Below are 18,727 nucleotides of genomic sequence, written 5' to 3'. Positions count from 1 at the left end.
GGCTACATAATTTGCGATCTCCAGAAATACATATGACTACGTTTTCAGAATGAGCCTGTGTTGCAACATTCAGTCCATATAAATAGTTTGCAATCACTTATCTTAAAAAGTTTTGGAAATCCAATAAATCTTTTTTTCAGTGTAGTTACCCTTAAGAATGACATAATGATATTTACATCTAAAAAAAACTTTCATTTGATTTCAATGGGACTTTTTGAAACCACTTTTTTTACTGTCTGTAGTGTTTATTTCAACTGAAAACTGGTGCAAATTTAATGTATTGGTACATTTAGGAGATTTGGAAACAATGTCGGTAGAGTTACGTTTTTCCTTGATAAAGAACACAAGACAGAAATACTGAGGACGAAAACCTCATTTTTTTCAGTAGACTATATTTACACGTTCACTCTTTGCATGAACATATTCTTCAAGACAAGCTATAAATGAGTTTAATGAGTATGACTGCTGCAGTACCTCTCTGTCTCTCTTCATAATCGCACATATCTTGCTTTTTCCCTCTCCCATCTGTTTCCTAAGCCTTTTCTCCTTCTTTCTTTCCCATAATCCTCTCTCTCTCTCTCTCTCTCTCTCTCTCTCTCTCTCTGGTTGAATCGATTGTCCACCACTCCCAGCCAACACCCTAATGCTCCTGTCTCATGGAGGCATATAGCCACTGATTCAATTTAAGATACCCTCTTAACACAAGAGTATGAAGCAGACAGGAAGTTTTCTGATTTGAACAAGCTTACTCTGCATTTTCGGTGATTTACAAAGCCGTACGCGAACCCAAATACTTATTTGCCTCAGAGCACTAAAGGTTTCCTGCTGCCAGAGAGAATGAGATTACGAACATCGGTTACAATGCTATTGTTCCTGTTTTAATGGAAATACAAGAGCATATTAGACTATGATTACTTGTTATGCAACAACCTTTAACAGCATTGGCTTGTGCTTTAGAGAAAATGAGTGCAAAGCCTCAGGCTTCACTCCCTGTATTTTACATAAGATTATATGAAACAATTAAGTGTCATAAGATTATATGAAACAATTTACTCTATGGCAGGTTAAGAGAGCACAGTGATAACATAGGATAATGCTGCTATTAGGACGACTTCATTATTTTCAAAATGTATACCTTTAAAAGCTAACAGTATTTGTCATCTAAAAAGAAAGATTAGGAAATATCCTTTGAGTATAAGATTTTTTAAAAACAAATAAAGAAAAGAAAAATAGCACATTATTTATAATTATCAATATTTGGCCCCAACAAAACTGTAGTAAAAAGTATCAGTATCGTAACAAATTAATTGTCTATCCCTATCATATATTCATTCATTTTCCTTCGCCTTAGTCCCTTATTTATCTGGGGTCACTACAGCAGAATGAACCTGCCAATTAATCCAGCATATGTTTTACTAAGCGGATGCCCTTCCAGCCACAAACCATCACTGAGAAACACCCGTACTGTAAATAATGAGCTAATGGTTAATTAAACCAGACAAAAGAAAATCGGCACACTGCCACTTTAAACCAGACAACCAGAAGTTTTGACCCACTTACATAGTTACACACTAATTTACAATATTATTTAAAACTATGCGTTGATAAAGAAGTAATACATGACACATTTAATTAAAATCATATTACTTCATCTATTAATCTTTATTTTAAACTATTAAAGAATCAGATAGGCTATTTAGTTGCTGATGTGATGATGCTGAATATCTTCATTAGTCAAGCATGAATTAAAGAAATTAAGTCCATAATATTTTGCTGACCCCAAACTCTGAAATTTATGTTAAAAACTACACACTCACATTACTGACCAATCACAAGTGGTTGCAGAACACACGTCTCATCAATAACAGGCATCAGTACCAGGTGTGAACATCCCATAAGGGACAAGAGAGAAACAGAGAAAATATTGATAGTTTTCATGAACTGAATAACCAAAGAGATGCTGGTTGTTCTGTGTGCGGTATCACCACTAATGACATGAGAGTAAACACTAGATTCCAGATGCTTGTACTGATGGATGCCTCTCCTGCAGTATGTGGCCTTTATGGCTACACTTTCTGCCTGCAATGATGCTGCTTTAATGGGCTGTGGATCAATAGATGCTCTCACTAACCATAAAGCCCTGCCCATGTGTGTGCGCATGTGTGGAACCATACAAAACTCAGCTACATATTATAATATCTAGAGCAGGGGTGCCCAAACTTTTTCCTATGAAGATCCAAAAACCAAACTTGATTGATGCTAGTGGGCCGAAGACAAATATAAGAGGGGTAATTTACGATGGGTAATTTCCTAATTTATTTAATAATGTTCTCTCCTCTCAGATGGTATGGTGGGCCAAATCAAAGGTTACATTTTGCCAAATTTGCCCCACGGGGCCTACTTTTTGGTCATCTCTGCTCTAGAGAATGATTTCAGAAGAAAATATAAATGATTTTTGTCCTTTGCCACAATGCTGATATAGTCTGTGCTGTGTCTGAAATCGCCCCCTATAAACCTTCATTCATTGTTCCCTACATTAGTCCACTAATATAGTCCATTTGAAGGAGTGAATGAAAATGAGTAAGTGAATTTGAGCATTGATGTCATTGTATTTGCGTTTTGCTGGTTGTTTAAATCCATCACACAGAATACAATACAATTTTCTCAGACCTGTGAGAGTTAATTAACACTTAATTAGTGATCAAACAAAGCACTTTGGTTTCTGTCATGTATTCAAATGTTGCTGTAAATAAATAATAGCTTATATAAAAATGTACATCAATTGGACTCCTCTGTGGATGCCTTTTTGTGGTCAGATGCAGAAATTCATTTGGTGTGCAAACTCTTACAGTGCATCGTGGGTATTTTCTAGCTGTTGAGTGTACATGGGTTGTGCATTCATTGTTGTAGTGCATTGTGGGATTGATTGAGTGTATTTCAAAATGTTTGCATGACTATATAGACCAAGTACAATAATATAATAAGGAAATATCTGTTTGCAACATCAAACGGCGAAACAAGCAGTTTTTAATGTCTAAAAATGAATGGAACTGAATGAGACCGGAAGTCTCAAGCCAAAAAGATTCAAATGGTTGCGCCCGCTCGTGGACAATGAATAAGGTAAATTAAGTTTCAAATTATTCTTCGCCTATAAACAGGTACGGTCATTTGAAATTTGGCTTGAGACTTCTGGTCTCATTATCTTTCATTCATTTTAGACGTTAAAAAAGCTTGTAATGCTGCTAGATGCTGTAAACGTTCGAGGTTACAGAAGTAACCCTTCGTTCCCCGAGGAGGGGAACGGAAGTGCCATGAATGGGAGGATTCGGATCAGAAGCCGCTTATCTGGAGAGTATTGAACGGGCCAATGAATGAAATTAATTGGCAGCGTAAGCTTGCGCAGGTGTGCGACATCTGCAATTATCTCAGCATATAAGCACACCTGAAGCCAGCAGACGCCATCCTTTTAAGCTGAAGAGACTTTGAAACAGCTAAGGGACAGTCATTATGGCGACGGAATATGGCACTTCCGTTCCCCTCCTCGGGGAACGAAGGGTTACTTCTGTAACCTCGAACGTTCCCCTTCGGTTGGGGAACTTCAGTGCCATGAATGGGAGAATATGGAAAGCGCCATAATGACTGCACCTTACCAACACCCCCGATGAGGAGATAGTCAAGCAAGCGTGACGCACCCACATCATGGGGGGCGCGGTCCTCCAACGTGTCCCTGGCCCTAATTTATCCTACTTCAACAGAAGTTTTACGGATTTAGATATATTTTTTGGGAAGTCGTGAGCATCTAGATAATTCTAGGAAATACGACAGTACGTTGGGAAGCGTGCAATCCCGATAGGGAGGACGCTGCGGAGGCCATCCGTTACCCAAGGGGGGGGGAGATGGCAGAATTTACCTATGGACTAGCCCTAAAAAGGGGGAGTACGCATAGCAAAGAGTGGTTAGCGGAGAGGGAAGACACGGGTCCGCCCAGGGGGGGGACTTAAACGTGGCGGAATAAGCATATGGGATCGCCTAGTGGGGATCACGCATAGCAGGCACCTATACCCAAAACGCGGGCTGACCAGCGGGCAGACCTACAACGTAGTGGGCCAGCAAGTGACTCCTCCGCTGAGTCAGTGCTGGGGGCCACGGAGGAATCTGCAGGGCTCACCTGACGGGGAACTTTACTGACAGATAAAAAAGGCGCACGTACCTCCGTGTTAGGGAGAATGGCGCAGCAAGCGTGTTTCAACACCCTACCGAGTTGTCTCCTCAATCACCAAAGGGTTACCTAATACCCTTGAGGAAACCAGCTCCACTCGCAGATTGTAAAACCTTGCAAATGTGTTGGGTGTCGCCCAGCCCGCAGCTCTACAGATGTCTGTTAGAGAGGCGCCGCGTGCACGCGCCCAAGAGGATGCAACGCTCCGAGTGGAGTGTGCACGTACTCCCGGGGGACACGGCTGACCTCGACTCGAATAAGCGAGTGAAATGGCATCCACAATCCAGTGGGATAATCTTTGTTTCGATACGGCACTTCCCTGCTGCCGACCGCCATAACAGACAAAGAGCTGCTCAGATGATCTAAAATTCTGAGTACGGTCCACATAAATGCGCAGAGCGCGAACTGGACAAAGTAAAGAAAGGGCTGGGTCTGCCTCCTCCGGGGGCAGCGCTTGCAGGTTCACTACCTGATCTCTAAAGGGGGTGGTAGGAACCTTGGGCACATAACCGGGGCGGGGTCTCAGGATAACGTGAGAGTAATCCGGCCCGAATTCCAGGCACGAGTCACTGACCGAAAATGCCTCCAGGTCCCCGACCCTCTTGATGGAGGCCAACGCAACCAGCAGAGCTGTCTTCAGGGACAGAAATCTTAGAGATACTGATTCGAGTGGCTCAAAGGGATCGGATCGCAGACTCGTGAGAACGAGGGCGAGATCCCAAGAGGGCATGAGAGGGGGGCGAGATGGATTAATTCGCCTAGCACCCCTAAGGAACTGGATGACCAGGTTATGCTTTCCCACGGTGCCGCCAGCTACCGCGCTATGATAAGCGGAGATGGCGGCCACGTAAACCTTGAGAGTGGAGGGCGACAGCCTGCTGTCCAACTTCTCTTGAAGGAAAGAGAGCACAACACTAATCTGGCAATTTCGGGGGTCTTCTCTGCGAGAGACGCACCATTCAGTGAATAGACTCCACTTCAGGGCGTAGGCGCGCCTCGTGGAGGGGGCTCTAGCCTGAGTGATGGAATTAACCACCGCAGTCGGTAGGTTACCTAAGTCTTCCTCGCGTCTAGGGACCACACGTGGAGGTTCCAAAGATCGGGGCGAGGGTGCCAGATGGTGCCCTGTCCCTGAGAGAGTAGGTCCTCTCTCAAAGGGATCCGCCAGGGGAGGGCCGTCGCGAGGAGTGAGAGCTCTGATATCCAGGTCCGGTTGGGCCAAAGGGGCGCAACTAGCAGAACCTGTTCCTCGTCCTCCCTGACCTTGCACAGAAACTGCGCGAGCAGGCTCACTGGGGGAAACGCATACTTGCGCATGCCCCGAGGCCAGCTGTGGGCCAGTGCATCCGTGCCGAGAGAGCCCTCGGTCTGGGAAAAAAACAACTGGCAGTGAGCGTTCTCGGGGGAAGCAAACAGATCGATCTGGGCCTCCCCGAATCGCGCCCATATCAGCTGAACAGACTCGGGGTGGAGTCTCCATTCTCCAGGGCGTAACAGCTGTCGTGAGAGCGCATCGGCTGCACGATTGAGCGTGCCTGGGACGTGAATGGCGCGCAGCGATTTCAGCCGCGGGTGACTCCAGAGGAGCAGACGGCGGGCGAGCTGAGACATGCGGCGAGAGCGCATACCCCCCATGCGGTTGATATACGCCGCCGCCGCCGTACTGTCCGTCCTGACCAGCACGTGTTGCCGCTCCAGCACCGGTAAAAAGCGGTGGAGAGCGAGGAACACTGCCAACAGCTCTAGGCGATTGATATGCCAATGCAGCTGGGCACCCTTCCAGAGGCCCGCAGCCGCATGCCCGCGACACATGGCCCCCCAACCCGTGTTGGAAGCGTCTGTTGAAACAACAACATGGCTGGACGCCTGTCCTAGAGGCACACCGGCCTGTAGGAACGAGGGGTCGTTCCAAGGGCTGAGGGCGCGGCGACACAGCGCAGTAACCGAGACCCGGTGTGTGCCCGCGTGCCATGCGCGTCTGGGGACCCGATCGTGAAGCCAGTGCTGAAGTGGTCTCATATGGAGCAACCCGAGCGGCGTGACGGCGGCTGCGGATGCCATATGCCCCAGGAGCCTCTGAAAGAACTTCAGTGGGACCACTAGTTTGCTGTCGAGCTCCCTCAGACAGTTCAGCAACAGGCGAGCGCGTTCCTCGGAGAGGTGCGCTACCATGGTGATCGAGTCCAGCTCCATCCCGAGAAAAGAAATCCTCTGCACGGGGGCGAGTTTGCTCTTTTCTCGGTTGACCTGAAGCCCCAGTAGGCGGAGATGCCGAAGCACCTCGTCCCTGTGCATAATCAATTGCTCCCGCGAGTGGGCTAAAATCAGCCAGTCGTCGAGATAACTGAGTATGCGAATGCCCGCGAGCCGAAGGGGCGCTAGGGCACCCTCCGCGAGTTTGGTGAAGACCCGCGGAGACAGAGAGAGCCCGAAGGGGAGGACCTTGTACTGCCACGCTCGACCCTCGAACGCAAACCGCAGAAATTGGCGGTGGCGTGGAAGAATGGAGACATGGAAATACGCGTCCTTCAGGTCTATGGCTGCAAACCAATCCCGAGGACGAACGCATTGGAGAATGCGCCTCTGCGTGAGCATTCTGAACGGCAGCTTGTGCAGACAGCGGTTCAAAACGCGCAGATCTAGGATTGGCCGTGACCCACCGCTCTTTTTGGGTACAATGAAGTATGGGCTGTAAAACCCACTCTCCATCTCGGCTGGAGGAACCGGCTCGATTGCACCCTTTGCCAGGAGGGCAGCAATCTCCTCTCGCAAGACAGGGGCGGACAGGGGGTTGACCCTGGAGAAATACACGCCCGTAAACTTGGGGGGCCGTTTCGCGAACTGAATCGCGTAACCGAGTCTGATTGTGCGTATGAGCCACCGCGAGTGGCTGGCCCGCGCTAACCAGGCAGGCAGAGCCCTCGCTAATGGAGTCATCGCTACAATCTCTGACGTACCAGCGGTGGGGCAGCGCGGAGTGGGTGTGCTGATCCGGGAAGCACGAGGGTCCCGCGGAAAAGCTGGAGGAGAGCGATTCGCTCTGGCTCCGCACCCTGACTCCGGAGAGGGGGCTGGAGGGCTGAGGGAAGGGAGACCGTCCCCCCAGCGCTCGTGAGCCACTGGCGAAGCACGTAGAGTCTGCGAGCCGGAAGGCAGCGCGTCCCGGACTGGCAGAACTCGTGCAGTCACATCCGGGGAAGGGAAAAAGTGCTCTTTTACTGATGTTTTGGTGGCACTGAAAAGTACCGTTGTTATCGGGGCCCCGCCCTCCAGCGGGGAAAGAGCAAGTTTCCTCTTCTCCGGATGGCCTGTCTCAGGGACGCTTCGCGGTCCGTTTACCGGACTTAACGGCGCCCTGGGCAGGAGGGGCTGCCTGCTTTCGAGGTGAACGCCGCGCCCCTCGGCGAGGAACAGCGGAGGTGGATGGCTCGGTGGGCGGAGCGGGCTTACGGCCACGCCGATAGATGACATTGCCCATCGCATCCGACTGCTCTTTCACCGCCTTGAATTCCTGGGTGAATTCACCGACGGTGTCGCCGAACAGGCCAGCCTGGGATATGGGCGAGTCAAGAAAGCGAACTTTGTCAACGTCGCGCATATCGGCCAGGTTTAGCCAGAGGTGGCGTTCCTGAACCACAAGTGTGGACATCGTCCTCCCCAGCGCACACGCGGCGGACTTAGTAGTCCGAAGAGCATAGTCGGTCGCGGTGCGCAGCTCATGTAATAAGCTTGGGTTGGACCCGCCCTCGTGCAGCTCGGCCAGCGCCTGCGCTTGGTAGCGCTGGTAGGTGGCCATCGCGTGCAAAGCAGAAGCAGCCTGGCCCGCAGCCTTATAAGCTCTGGCTCCGAGGGAGGCAGACAACCTACAGGCTTTGGACGGGAGGCGGGGCAAACCCCGCCACGTAGAGGCGCCGCGCGGACAAAGATTGACCGCGATAGCGCGCTCCACTGACGGGATCGCCTCATATCCCCTGGCAGCTCCGCCGTCAAGGGCGGTGAGGGCGGAGGCACTCGCAGCACAGGCAGAGAAAGGTGCCCTCCAGGACTGCGTGAGCCTACTGTGCACTTCCGGGAAGAAGGGGACGAGAGGCTTCGAAGGCTTCGCCTTCTGGTCCTCTACGTAGCACCCATCTAGTCGGTCCGGCCGCGGAGCTGGGGGATAAACCATCTCCAACCCCACGGCCGAAGCAGCCCGGGAAAGCACGGCTAACATGTCCGCTTCAGGATCCGATTTGACAGCGCTCACCTGCCCGGAGGGGGCGAGCGGGTCCGGATCTTCGTCGGACAGTGAAAGCCCACCCTCCGATGCCGCGGAGGACATCTGATCTCCGGTGTCAGCGAGTGTGAGAGCTACCATCTGGTTAGACGGATCACTCTCACCACCCGAAGCTTGGATGGAGCGCCGTGAGGAGCGAGAGGTCCGCGAGCCCGTGGGCGGCGGATTAGCTCCCGCTGAAACCCTCAGATCTGCCCGAGCGCCCGCTGCTTTTTTAGAACAGGAGGCAACTGGGGTGGCTCGCTCTCTTGCGAAAGTTAGCCGCGATCTTAGCTGTGCAACGGTCATGGCATCGCAATGACGACATGAACCGCCCGCGAGCACCGCATTAACATGCTGGACCCCCAAACATGCAATGCAGTGATCGTGTCCATCATCCGGAGACAGGAAACCCCCGCATCCAGAAACGCACAGTCGGAGCGCCATCCTGAAAAGGACGTGCTGCACGACTGTGTTGCTCTTTTAGGAAAGTTGCAACTATACGCACCGCTCTTGGAGGACCGGACCCAAAGAACCGCAGGCAAGGGAGTAACCCAGCTCGACCGTCTGCCACCGCGAAGACCCACTCTGGACCGGGAGACACACTCGTTCGCTCTGAAGTGCTGATCAGCAAGAGGAACCCTCATCGACTCACTCAGAAAGGATCTGAAGCGAAAAGGATGGCGTCTGCTGGCTTCAGGTGTGCTTATATGCTGAGATAATTGCAGATGTCGCACACCTGCGCAAGCTTACGCTGCCAATTAATTTCATTCATTGGCCCGTTCAATACTCTCCAGATAAGCGGCTTCTGATCCGAATCCTCCCATTCATGGCACTGAAGTTCCCCAAACGAAGGGGAACTGATATTTCCTTATTATATAAAACTGCTTTGTATAGGCATGCAGACCCAAAGTTTGACAACTTTCTGCCGTTTATTATTCTCTGCCATTTCTCCCATATAGGCAACTGAATCAGAAAGTTTAAAACAATCGCAAAAATGAGCACACTACTGCATTGAAAAATAAGGGCAATATAAGGGGTGATTTCGGATACAGCCCTGGATTGTTTAGGTGCCATGCTACAGGGTTGCAAATGTATTTTGAAAGGTTTCTGTGTGGTTTCAAATTCCCCCAACCCTTTTTGATACCTTTGATATGGCTCAGTCTCAGTCTTTGTGAAAAGCGAACGTGTTGTTACATTATTCTTAAATTATATTCAATATGCATTGCTTTTCACCTATGCTTTCAATCTTAAAAGTCTATTTTTGAAAACTTATATATAAAAACTTATATATAACAGCATTGCCTACATACACCGAAGATTAAATGTGTTCATTAACATACTAAAGAAATATAAAATACTTTACTGCAATTTTAACTGTAGTGTGTTTATATTAGATTTAAAGAAAAATGTGAAATGTACTAAAACTTTATAACACGTCTGTACTTTTATACATTTAAATACATAGCAAATTTCAATAGAAATGCCATGTCAGAACTGTTTATTCGGCACTTCCCTTTAACCACATTTCAAAGACAGTACTCGTTGTGTAGTTAATAGGCATGGGCCGGTATAAGACTCTGACGGTATGATAATCTTGGATAAAAGTATCATGGTGTCACAGTATCACGGTATTGTGAATACTGCTCTAAAATACGTTTTTTTTTTTCAAATGTCTGGTTAAAAAGCTACTTTTTTCCTCTGTTGAACACAATATATTTTATTATAAGAAACATTTTGAATATTTTGGAACAGTAAAGAATAATTAAAATAAATCATTGACTTCTGCTGTCTTTATTAATTTCAAAAACACACATTTTTATTTATAGATGTCTTTCATTTCTTTGGATATAAAGTAAGTCACTACACTGTTCAGGTCTAAAGCATGCTTTTACGTTGGTTTATAAGTAACTTGTTTATCAGATGTTTGCTCAATCATGGGTAAACCAGTAGCTTTTGATGTGGAGATACTGTTGCCCTAAAATACTAAATAAAATAGTTGAAAAAAACCATGTTAAAAAAAACCTTGTAGTAAAAAATTGTAGTGGATTTAAAACCTTGACTTTTTGTGTAATAATGTACTTTGGTCAAAAAATTCTTTGGTCAGAAAAGCACTTTCAAGTTTAGCTAAATGCATTTAAATTAAATGTAAACTGCAATACATTTTCAATTACAAAGAATCGATTTTATTCCGGTTTATCCCAGTATTTTAACCTGAGTTCAGGTAACAACATTCCTGCTCTATAGGCCTTATAATGCACCCGACGCAATTTGACGCCTGACACAATGCAAGTGTTTTTGCCTAGATTGCTATTTGTGCGCTAATGAGTGTGCTGGTCTGAAAAGGATGTGTATTAAGGCACATTGTTATTTTGCTATTTTGGGGCAACTGAAATAACCACACAGTTTCGTTTTTTTGTCATTTAATGATTGCATGAGTGATAGGCAGGTCCAAAATGGGGTACATGGTACACATAAATGGAGTAAACATAGTACTCAAATTGTTACACATTGCTTGGTTACTTTAAGCTTGCACACAACCAGATTCATTAAAATAGCAAATAATAGATGTGAAAGCGCACTTGGGCAAGAGATCCTTAAAATAGATCCCTCTGTGTTTGTTTCTTTTTTTATTTTTGTACACTTGTGCCATTAAACTGCTGCATAAATGGAATTTCACATTGTAGCCATGCAATATATCTTTAAACAAGCATGACTGTGATTTAGCATGGGCATAATCCCACTCAAGAGTCATATATCCATAATGAACCATGTGATATTGCTATTTTTAAGTATATTATTTCTATATTAAGTACTCTTGTTTTAATAGTATGCTTATCTCTTTTTCAATAATAAAGCTACACAATTTGAGTAGTCATTCCATAACATTGCAAGATATGTGAAGTTGAGCAATATTAAAAGTTTGCTTGTCTGAACTTGAAAGACTCTCAACTGCAAAAGCAGATGAAAAGGTCTTGAAAATCGCAAGTCGAATGCTGATATATTCTCTAAAATGTCATGAAAGGTTATAAATGCCAACATAATAAAATCTGCACCTCTGTGACTCCGTCTCAAGAAAAGCTGTAGAATAACAGCTTCACTGAACTGGAACCGATGGCAGTGCCGTCATCCTGAAAACTGCTTGTATCAATCACAAGAACGCTTAACCTCGGGCAAAGAGCTCAAAATGTTTTATTTTGCCTTATTTCCTACACGAGAAGGAAGGCTTTCTCCCACAATGACTCCTGCTAACCGTAAAACATCTTGGGAGATCCATAAAGGTTTGAGCGGCCATCTCATGGGAAAGATTAAGTTTAACGATTGCTGTGTCGTATAACAGGCGAGGAATATAATTTCCCTCACAGGGAAGGCAGCACCCAGCACTGATGTTTTCATGTTTCTGAATAATGTAAGTATGCTTTTATAAAGATTAGAGGCATCTAGGGTCATGTACGCACTGCAGCTGAATTGGGTTGTCAACAACTGAATTATCTTTAAACATTGGACTAGCAATTATTTACCAAAAGTCTACAGGGTGTGTATGAAGCCCAAATGAACTTAATAATCATCATTAAAGCATTTGTGGCTGTCTTCTGTATCAAAATCACTCAGAAACAGCCATGAATTATTCTTGTTGTTGGAGAATAAAGCAAAGAAACTAATATAAATTGCTTTAATTTGACAGCTACACAAAATAGTTTGCTCTTTCATTAACCTTGATCACCAAACTTGTTTAAGCCAAGCACAAACATGACCGAAAACATGTATAACAACAGGACATGGCAACACCTAAAAGAGGTGATGGAGGATCTGTGGTTTAGTTCAAATTGATTTCATATTAACTGGCTCAAAAACAAAAGATACAACTCCACAAATAATTTTAAAATGGATCCTGTTCTAACAAGTGCTGGAGAAATTAAAGACATAATATTGGTAACCACACTCATATTCTGTGGTCATGTCCTGAATTAAGTAACTATTGGAAAGAGGTATTTAATGCCCTTAAGGAAATCTTCCATTATAAATTTTCTGAAGAACCCACACTTGCTCTGCTACAGTAGGTGTATGCCCTATGGGCTTCGATGGAAGATCAAAAATGTACTTATTACTAATCTTACTTGCTGCAGTTTTGACGTGCATCACATGCAGATGGCAAAATTCTGAACCTCCATCATATAATGCTTGGATTCAAAAATTGTGGGAGCTATGTCAATTGAAACAAATAACATATGCATTACGACTTGCCTGTCATGCCTTTAATCTTATTTTATCCCTTTTTTTATTACAATTATTATTATTATTACTTTTAAATTTTTTTTAACTATTGTCATTCTTTTCTCTCACTTATATGTCGTAAGGATGTAAACATGCAAAAACACTGTATTGTACTACATGCAATGTTCTATTCTCTAATAAAAATAAGTAATAATAATAAATAAAATAAAAATAACAAAGGATACCAAAAGCTAGATACCAAAATGGTCAGAATGTATGGAGAGATTCACTTTTGGACCTTTTAAGTAATTGTAAATAGTATGTGTGTCTTTTTAATGTTTATTAAAATTTTTATTTTATATTTTATTGGACTGTAAATAGACTTTAAAAAAAAAAAAATAAAAAAAAAAATAAAAAATATTTATATATATATATATATATTTATATATATATATATATATATATATATATATATATATTACATCTCATCTCTACACTGTAAAAAGAGCTTATTTAATTTACTTTTAATAAATGACACAATGACTTTACATAAGTGTGTAAACCCAATGTAACTTGGAGCTAGAGATCTGCGCGGGACTAAATTTTGAATCCCGCTCCCGCCCGCACCCGCCAGGTTTTAGCCGGAACCCGGCCGCTCCCGCTTATATTAAGCACTTGATGTCCCGCTGCCCGACCCGCCCCGTTTTCTATCCGCCGCGCCCGATCCCGCTAAAGAGCGGGGGTAGAACAAAACCGAAAATCACCCAGTTATACAGTCCAGACAGCCTATAACAAGCTGTCTGTATAAACACACACACGCACAGCACCAAGCACACACACACAGACAAAGCTTTCTTTTTCATTCGCGCGCGCGCGCCCTCTAACACACACTCATAAGCACCAAGCACAAACACAGGCAAAGCTCGATCTCTCATTCGCGCGCTCACACACACACACACACACCTCTCATTCGCGCGTGCGCATACATACACACTGCAACAAACAAGCTAAACACAGCATCGCACTATTTCATTTACACACATACATACGGGTGCTCACTTGGGAGTCGCCCGCGGGACAGCCGCGGGAATGCAGACCTCTACTTGGATGCTTTTTAACTGCTGTTTTCTCAATCCTGTCATTTCTATTGTGTTTCCTTTGTAATAGAGAGATAAGTGCAACATATATTCATCTAAACATAGTGGGAGGTGTCAGGATGTTTGCTAACAGTATGTCACTGCTCATGCATTTCCAATTCATTTTTCTAGTGATATGAAATATGTTGGTAATCATACGATATGGATCATAGGAAAACAAATTATCAGTGAATAAATTATGGTTTATTTCCGCTGGTTGATCATTTTCAGATGTATGTTGCTGGCCATGGTGTTTTTGATTCATGCCTTTAACATGACATGACATGCTGATTGCAGCAGAAGTGCATCTTAGGGGAGTTTATGCTAGAGTAAACAAGATGCACTGTAAAAAAAACATAGCTGCAATATTTAAATAAAATAATATATTTTTATTTTAATGAAAAAGGAAATATAGGTGATAGCACTCTCCACATGTCTTAATTTGATTTGCGATTACAACGATTATGACTTTAAAGGTGCTGTATGTAAGTTTTTGACTCTTTTAAAGCATAAAAATACCATAATATGTTTGCAGATATTTAAGAAACATGCTAAGTGAACATACTTGTTTATCTGAAAAACAATGCTGAAGTCAGATATTCTGCTTTGAAAATGTGTTTTCCGTGCGAGAACGCTGTCCTTGTTTTGGTCATTTTAACCTGCCCAATGCCAGTTTAGCCAATTATATTTCAGCACCCCAGGTTGCCTTGGTGGAAAACCGCATTTATTCAGAAAGGCTCTGAAAGCATGCGCTTGTGACCAAAATGCGACCTCTGGTGGACAGTAGCAGACTCTGAAATGAGACGCAGATTTCCACATAAGGTTATTAACAAGCAAATGATATAAATATTACAAATGTAAACATTAAGTGGGAAGGTTAAATTGTAAGCATGTGTCCTAACAACACGCTTCAAGATGAGATACGCAGTGATAAGCAATTTGGCTGTTTGCACCAGACGAAACATGACAGAAATTTAAATACAGCCATTTAAGCACAGAATATGCACTTACTCATGAAATGGTAAGGTTTTTACTCTGTTAAATACATATTAAATTTCTTTAACATCATTAAATGTAGATGCTGAATCACTGATATGTGTTGGTGTGCATTATTTCACAGTTCTAAAGTTCAATTTCAAACGGTTTATTTTATTTTCAAGATCAGAGGTGAACTGTCTGCTGCTGCTTTCAGTAGTATGACAATAAATGTAATGAAAAATGGCAATCAAACTCACATTGTTAGTATTTAACACAGAATAAAGCACATGAGGTTTACCTGAGCTGATCATGGTCAAAATTTTCTGTTGTTCAGCTTCAAGAAATAGAAGCTGTTTCTAATATATCAATTTGAAGTGTTGGTTAGGATAAAAACTCATTTTAATATAGAAAATATTCCTTCTATCAGGGGCCGTTGTTTTTATTTACAACACGGTTTAAATCACTCGCTCCTGTCCTCAATTTGGCAACCTGCACTTGCATTTGTTTTGATCCGGGAGTGCAATAGCTAGCTCAACCACTGGGTGTCAAACCTACATACTGCACCTTTAAGCATGTCTAAAGTGCTATTCCATCACATGGGTAATAACTGTGTGCCTGCAGTTGTAGCAGCCTTTGCTTTTGGATGCGGCAACCTTTGAACTCCAGTGAAAAAACGGTTACATCACACTTGCCCAAACAAATGAGTAATTTTACTTACACCAAAGCAGGCCAGGTTGCCATGTGTGTGCAAAGCATATGATTTGCATTTCAAATACAATCCTGCCTCCAATTTTCAGTGCTAAATTCACCCTCACACTACACCATAACATTACAACTCTTCACCTCGACAAGAAATCTCATAACCATTTAGTCTCGAAATCTCGTCACATCAACTACTAAGCAGTATTTTCATAGGGTAGTGCATCCTTAATACCATACTAATGACATGATTCGCCCATAAATGAAAATTTCTTCACCATTTTCTCACACTTAATTGGTTGTAATTTTTTTTAAATTTCTTTCTTCTGTTGAACACAAAACAAAATCTTCAATTTTGTGTGAACTATCCCTTAAATTTTAAAGCAAAGATTGAAGAGCTACACTATCCCACAATCCCACACAAGCTCATAAATGCTTACCTGTGTGTTCCTCTTGCTAATTTGCTGGGTGATGTGCGCTCTCCCCGTGCTGGGATCCACGCCTTCTAACGGCACCACTGCCTCCCCGATGACATCATCCCGTGCAAACCGATCAAAGCTGAGCACCAGGAAGTGCAGTGTAAGCTCTGGCAGCGAGCTGTATGGGACACCGTAGAAAGTGAACGTTTCGTCAAACACAGGCTCCAGAGTCTTCCTCAGAACACGCGTCTTCACCCGGTGCTTCTTCTCAGGCAGAATGGTCATCTTCACATAGGGGTCAGAGCTGCCTGCCTGTTCATCCACTGCTGGGAGCCCCTGCGCCCCTATGATAGTCACGACCAGGGCTTTCTTGGGGAAGTTGTAGTCAATAGCCAAACTGAGCGTCCCCAGAGAAGGGGAGTTGAGACTGTAAGGAGACGCCGTTTTGCTGTGAGCTTCGCTGCTGCTTCCTGAGCTGCTCTCCATACAGCAGTAGTCGGCCCGGATAGGCAGCGCCCTCTCCAGTCTAGGAGGACCCACAGGAGGGACCAGGTGGTTCATTTGTAGGTGTGTGGTACCACATTCAGGGTCTGCATCCACAAGCAGCACGTCACCGTTTCGAGATCCGCGACCCCATTCTCTCAACAAGGAGTTCGATGCAGAGCGACGTCCCACCCGCACAATCTTCTTGCTGTTGCTGAGGGTTTCAGGGTAGATGCTGATGCCTTTGAGCATGTGGATGAACTTGTAGGGGGGGTCGACGGGGGGGTCGTAGGGGCCACTGGTCAGCTTGTACGCACCTGTCATTTGACGATATCGCCTCTGACAGCATGTCCACAGGAAAACAGCCACTGTCACGGACACAACCAAGACCCCTGCACCCAGAAAACCTGCAAGCACTGGGGACACATCTGAAAGAGACAAAAACACAATTAGATCAGCTGCTGTCAAACATTTTAGCATACAGAAATAAAACACTAAAGAAAATAGACTACTGTCCAAAAATAAATGTAATGTATAAGACATTAGATTCCATGTATATTATAAACTAAATAAAAAGTATTATATTTTAAATTCCTTCAAATCTGTTGGCTGAACTGTTGGCTTGACCCTCTTAAGAAGTAATTTATTATATGCAATTGAATCACTTTTGCTGTTTTTTTTTTATTTCTCCTGCATAAATACTAATTTCTGGTTAAATAACGAAACTTTCATGTTATTTATATTTTAACTAAGACATATTTAAATAGATTTAATTGCATATTTTGTGGCTAACAACCACTTCTGGCTTGCTTAGAGGAGTTTCAACTTTGGCTCTCATGCTATTTTTTTTTTTTTTTTTTTTTGAATTGGAAAAAAAACTAAAGTAATTTATCTGGGTACAAAGAAATTCTCTGTTAAATATCAATGTGGCATATTTGGCCCCACATATTGTCCAGTGTGTAAGAAATCTTGGTGTTTTGTTTGATGAAAACATATCAGTACTGTCATTAAATCCTGCTTTTACCACCTCAGACAACTGGCTAAAGTCAAGCTATTTTTATCCTAGAGAAATTTTCAAACAGTGATTCATTCCTTCATAACAACTCATCTGGATTACTGTAACTTCCTCTATTGTGGTATTTCACAGTCTTCCCTACCTCGTTTGCAGCTGGTACAAAATGCAGCTGCTAGACTACTCTACGGCACCTGCAAGTATGAGTCAGTAACTCCTATTTTAGCTGCACTTCACTGGTTTCCCATTAAATACAGAATTGATTTTAAAATGTTATTATTTGTTTACAAAGCCATCAATAATCTTGCTCCTCTGTACCTTACGGACTTGCTCTGTCCATATGTAACCCGCACGATATAGAAACCAAGGAGATTACAATATTATACTATCAACTTTGGACCAAGTTATCAGAAGTTTAAGTTCGCTCTGGAGCCAACTTTGCAGCAAGACAAGGGAAATGATGACACAAGACAGGAATTTTTGTATCAAAATATATATGATTTTTATTGTAAATATTAGTGAGAAATTAAATAAATTAAATAAAATAACAAACTAATTATTCTCAAATTTGGACTTTGAAATGTATATTTCCCCAAATATAAAGTAATAAAATAAAATAAAGGCTTTTCACACTATGTCAAGTGTTTTCTTCACAAAAACAAAATGTAAAAGGTAAATATAAACAACTTCAGCACTCCTCAGGTAAGTAAGACCATAGTAATAATTGAAACACTTCAATTAGGAAAAAAACGGCTAGAAAATTGAACCCAGAAAATAATTTCTTGTCAGATACCAAAGTGATTCGGCTAAATGATTCACTAGTCCATCAAACAAATATGATTGGTCACCTCTTTGGTTGCGAAATGTTCAAGTTCAGTTCAATAAACTCAAATGTATATAATGCACCCGTTGCAGTGTTTTGTTTTAACACTGATTAGTAGCTCAGTTCCAGAAAAATAGAACTAAATATGACTCTGGCTTCCAGTCGTTCCTGTGTCCGATAGACGATGGAAAATATAAACTCAAATTTCCTACCAATCAGATGAATTGGGCAACACGAAATATTGGTTCCATAAAACCGGGCGGCTCGCCAGTTTCCACCAACAGCGAATGTCCTCCAAGATGGCAGAAACAAGAATACTTTGGACTTCTAGAACTCCACACTCCAAATGTCAGGTGTCAGGATCACGAACAGAGGAGATGGAAAAACAAAAACAGAGGAAAAGAACACACAAAAAAAAAACCCAACCAAGAAATATAGTAGTTATAGTTGAAGGAAAAATCACTTATGAACCAAAAAAAAATACAGCC

At 43.4% G+C, this 18,727-nt stretch overlaps 1 protein-coding gene and 1 long non-coding RNA gene across 2 annotated transcripts in view; one reads left to right on the top strand and one right to left on the bottom strand.

The window, feature by feature from the left end:
- syt11a (synaptotagmin XIa) overlaps positions 1 to 18,727 on the bottom strand; it is a 50,002-nt gene that overhangs the window by 8,662 nt on the left and 22,613 nt on the right. The window contains exon 2 of the mRNA NM_213460.2: positions 15,943 to 16,832. Coding sequence (NP_998625.2) covers positions 15,943 to 16,832 — 890 coding nt within the window. The remainder of the gene's footprint in view (positions 1 to 15,942; positions 16,833 to 18,727) is intronic.
- LOC141379086 (uncharacterized) overlaps positions 1 to 18,727 on the top strand; it is a 31,407-nt gene that overhangs the window by 197 nt on the left and 12,483 nt on the right. The gene's annotated exons all lie outside the window — the stretch shown is intronic.

The sequence above is a fragment of the Danio rerio genome, chromosome 19, assembly GCF_052040795.2.
Source record: "Danio rerio strain M-AB ecotype USA chromosome 19, GRCz13ab, whole genome shotgun sequence".
In the NCBI taxonomy this organism is placed as follows: Eukaryota; Metazoa; Chordata; class Actinopteri; order Cypriniformes; family Danionidae; genus Danio; species Danio rerio.
This window is presented reverse-complemented; position numbering and strand designations above follow the sequence as displayed.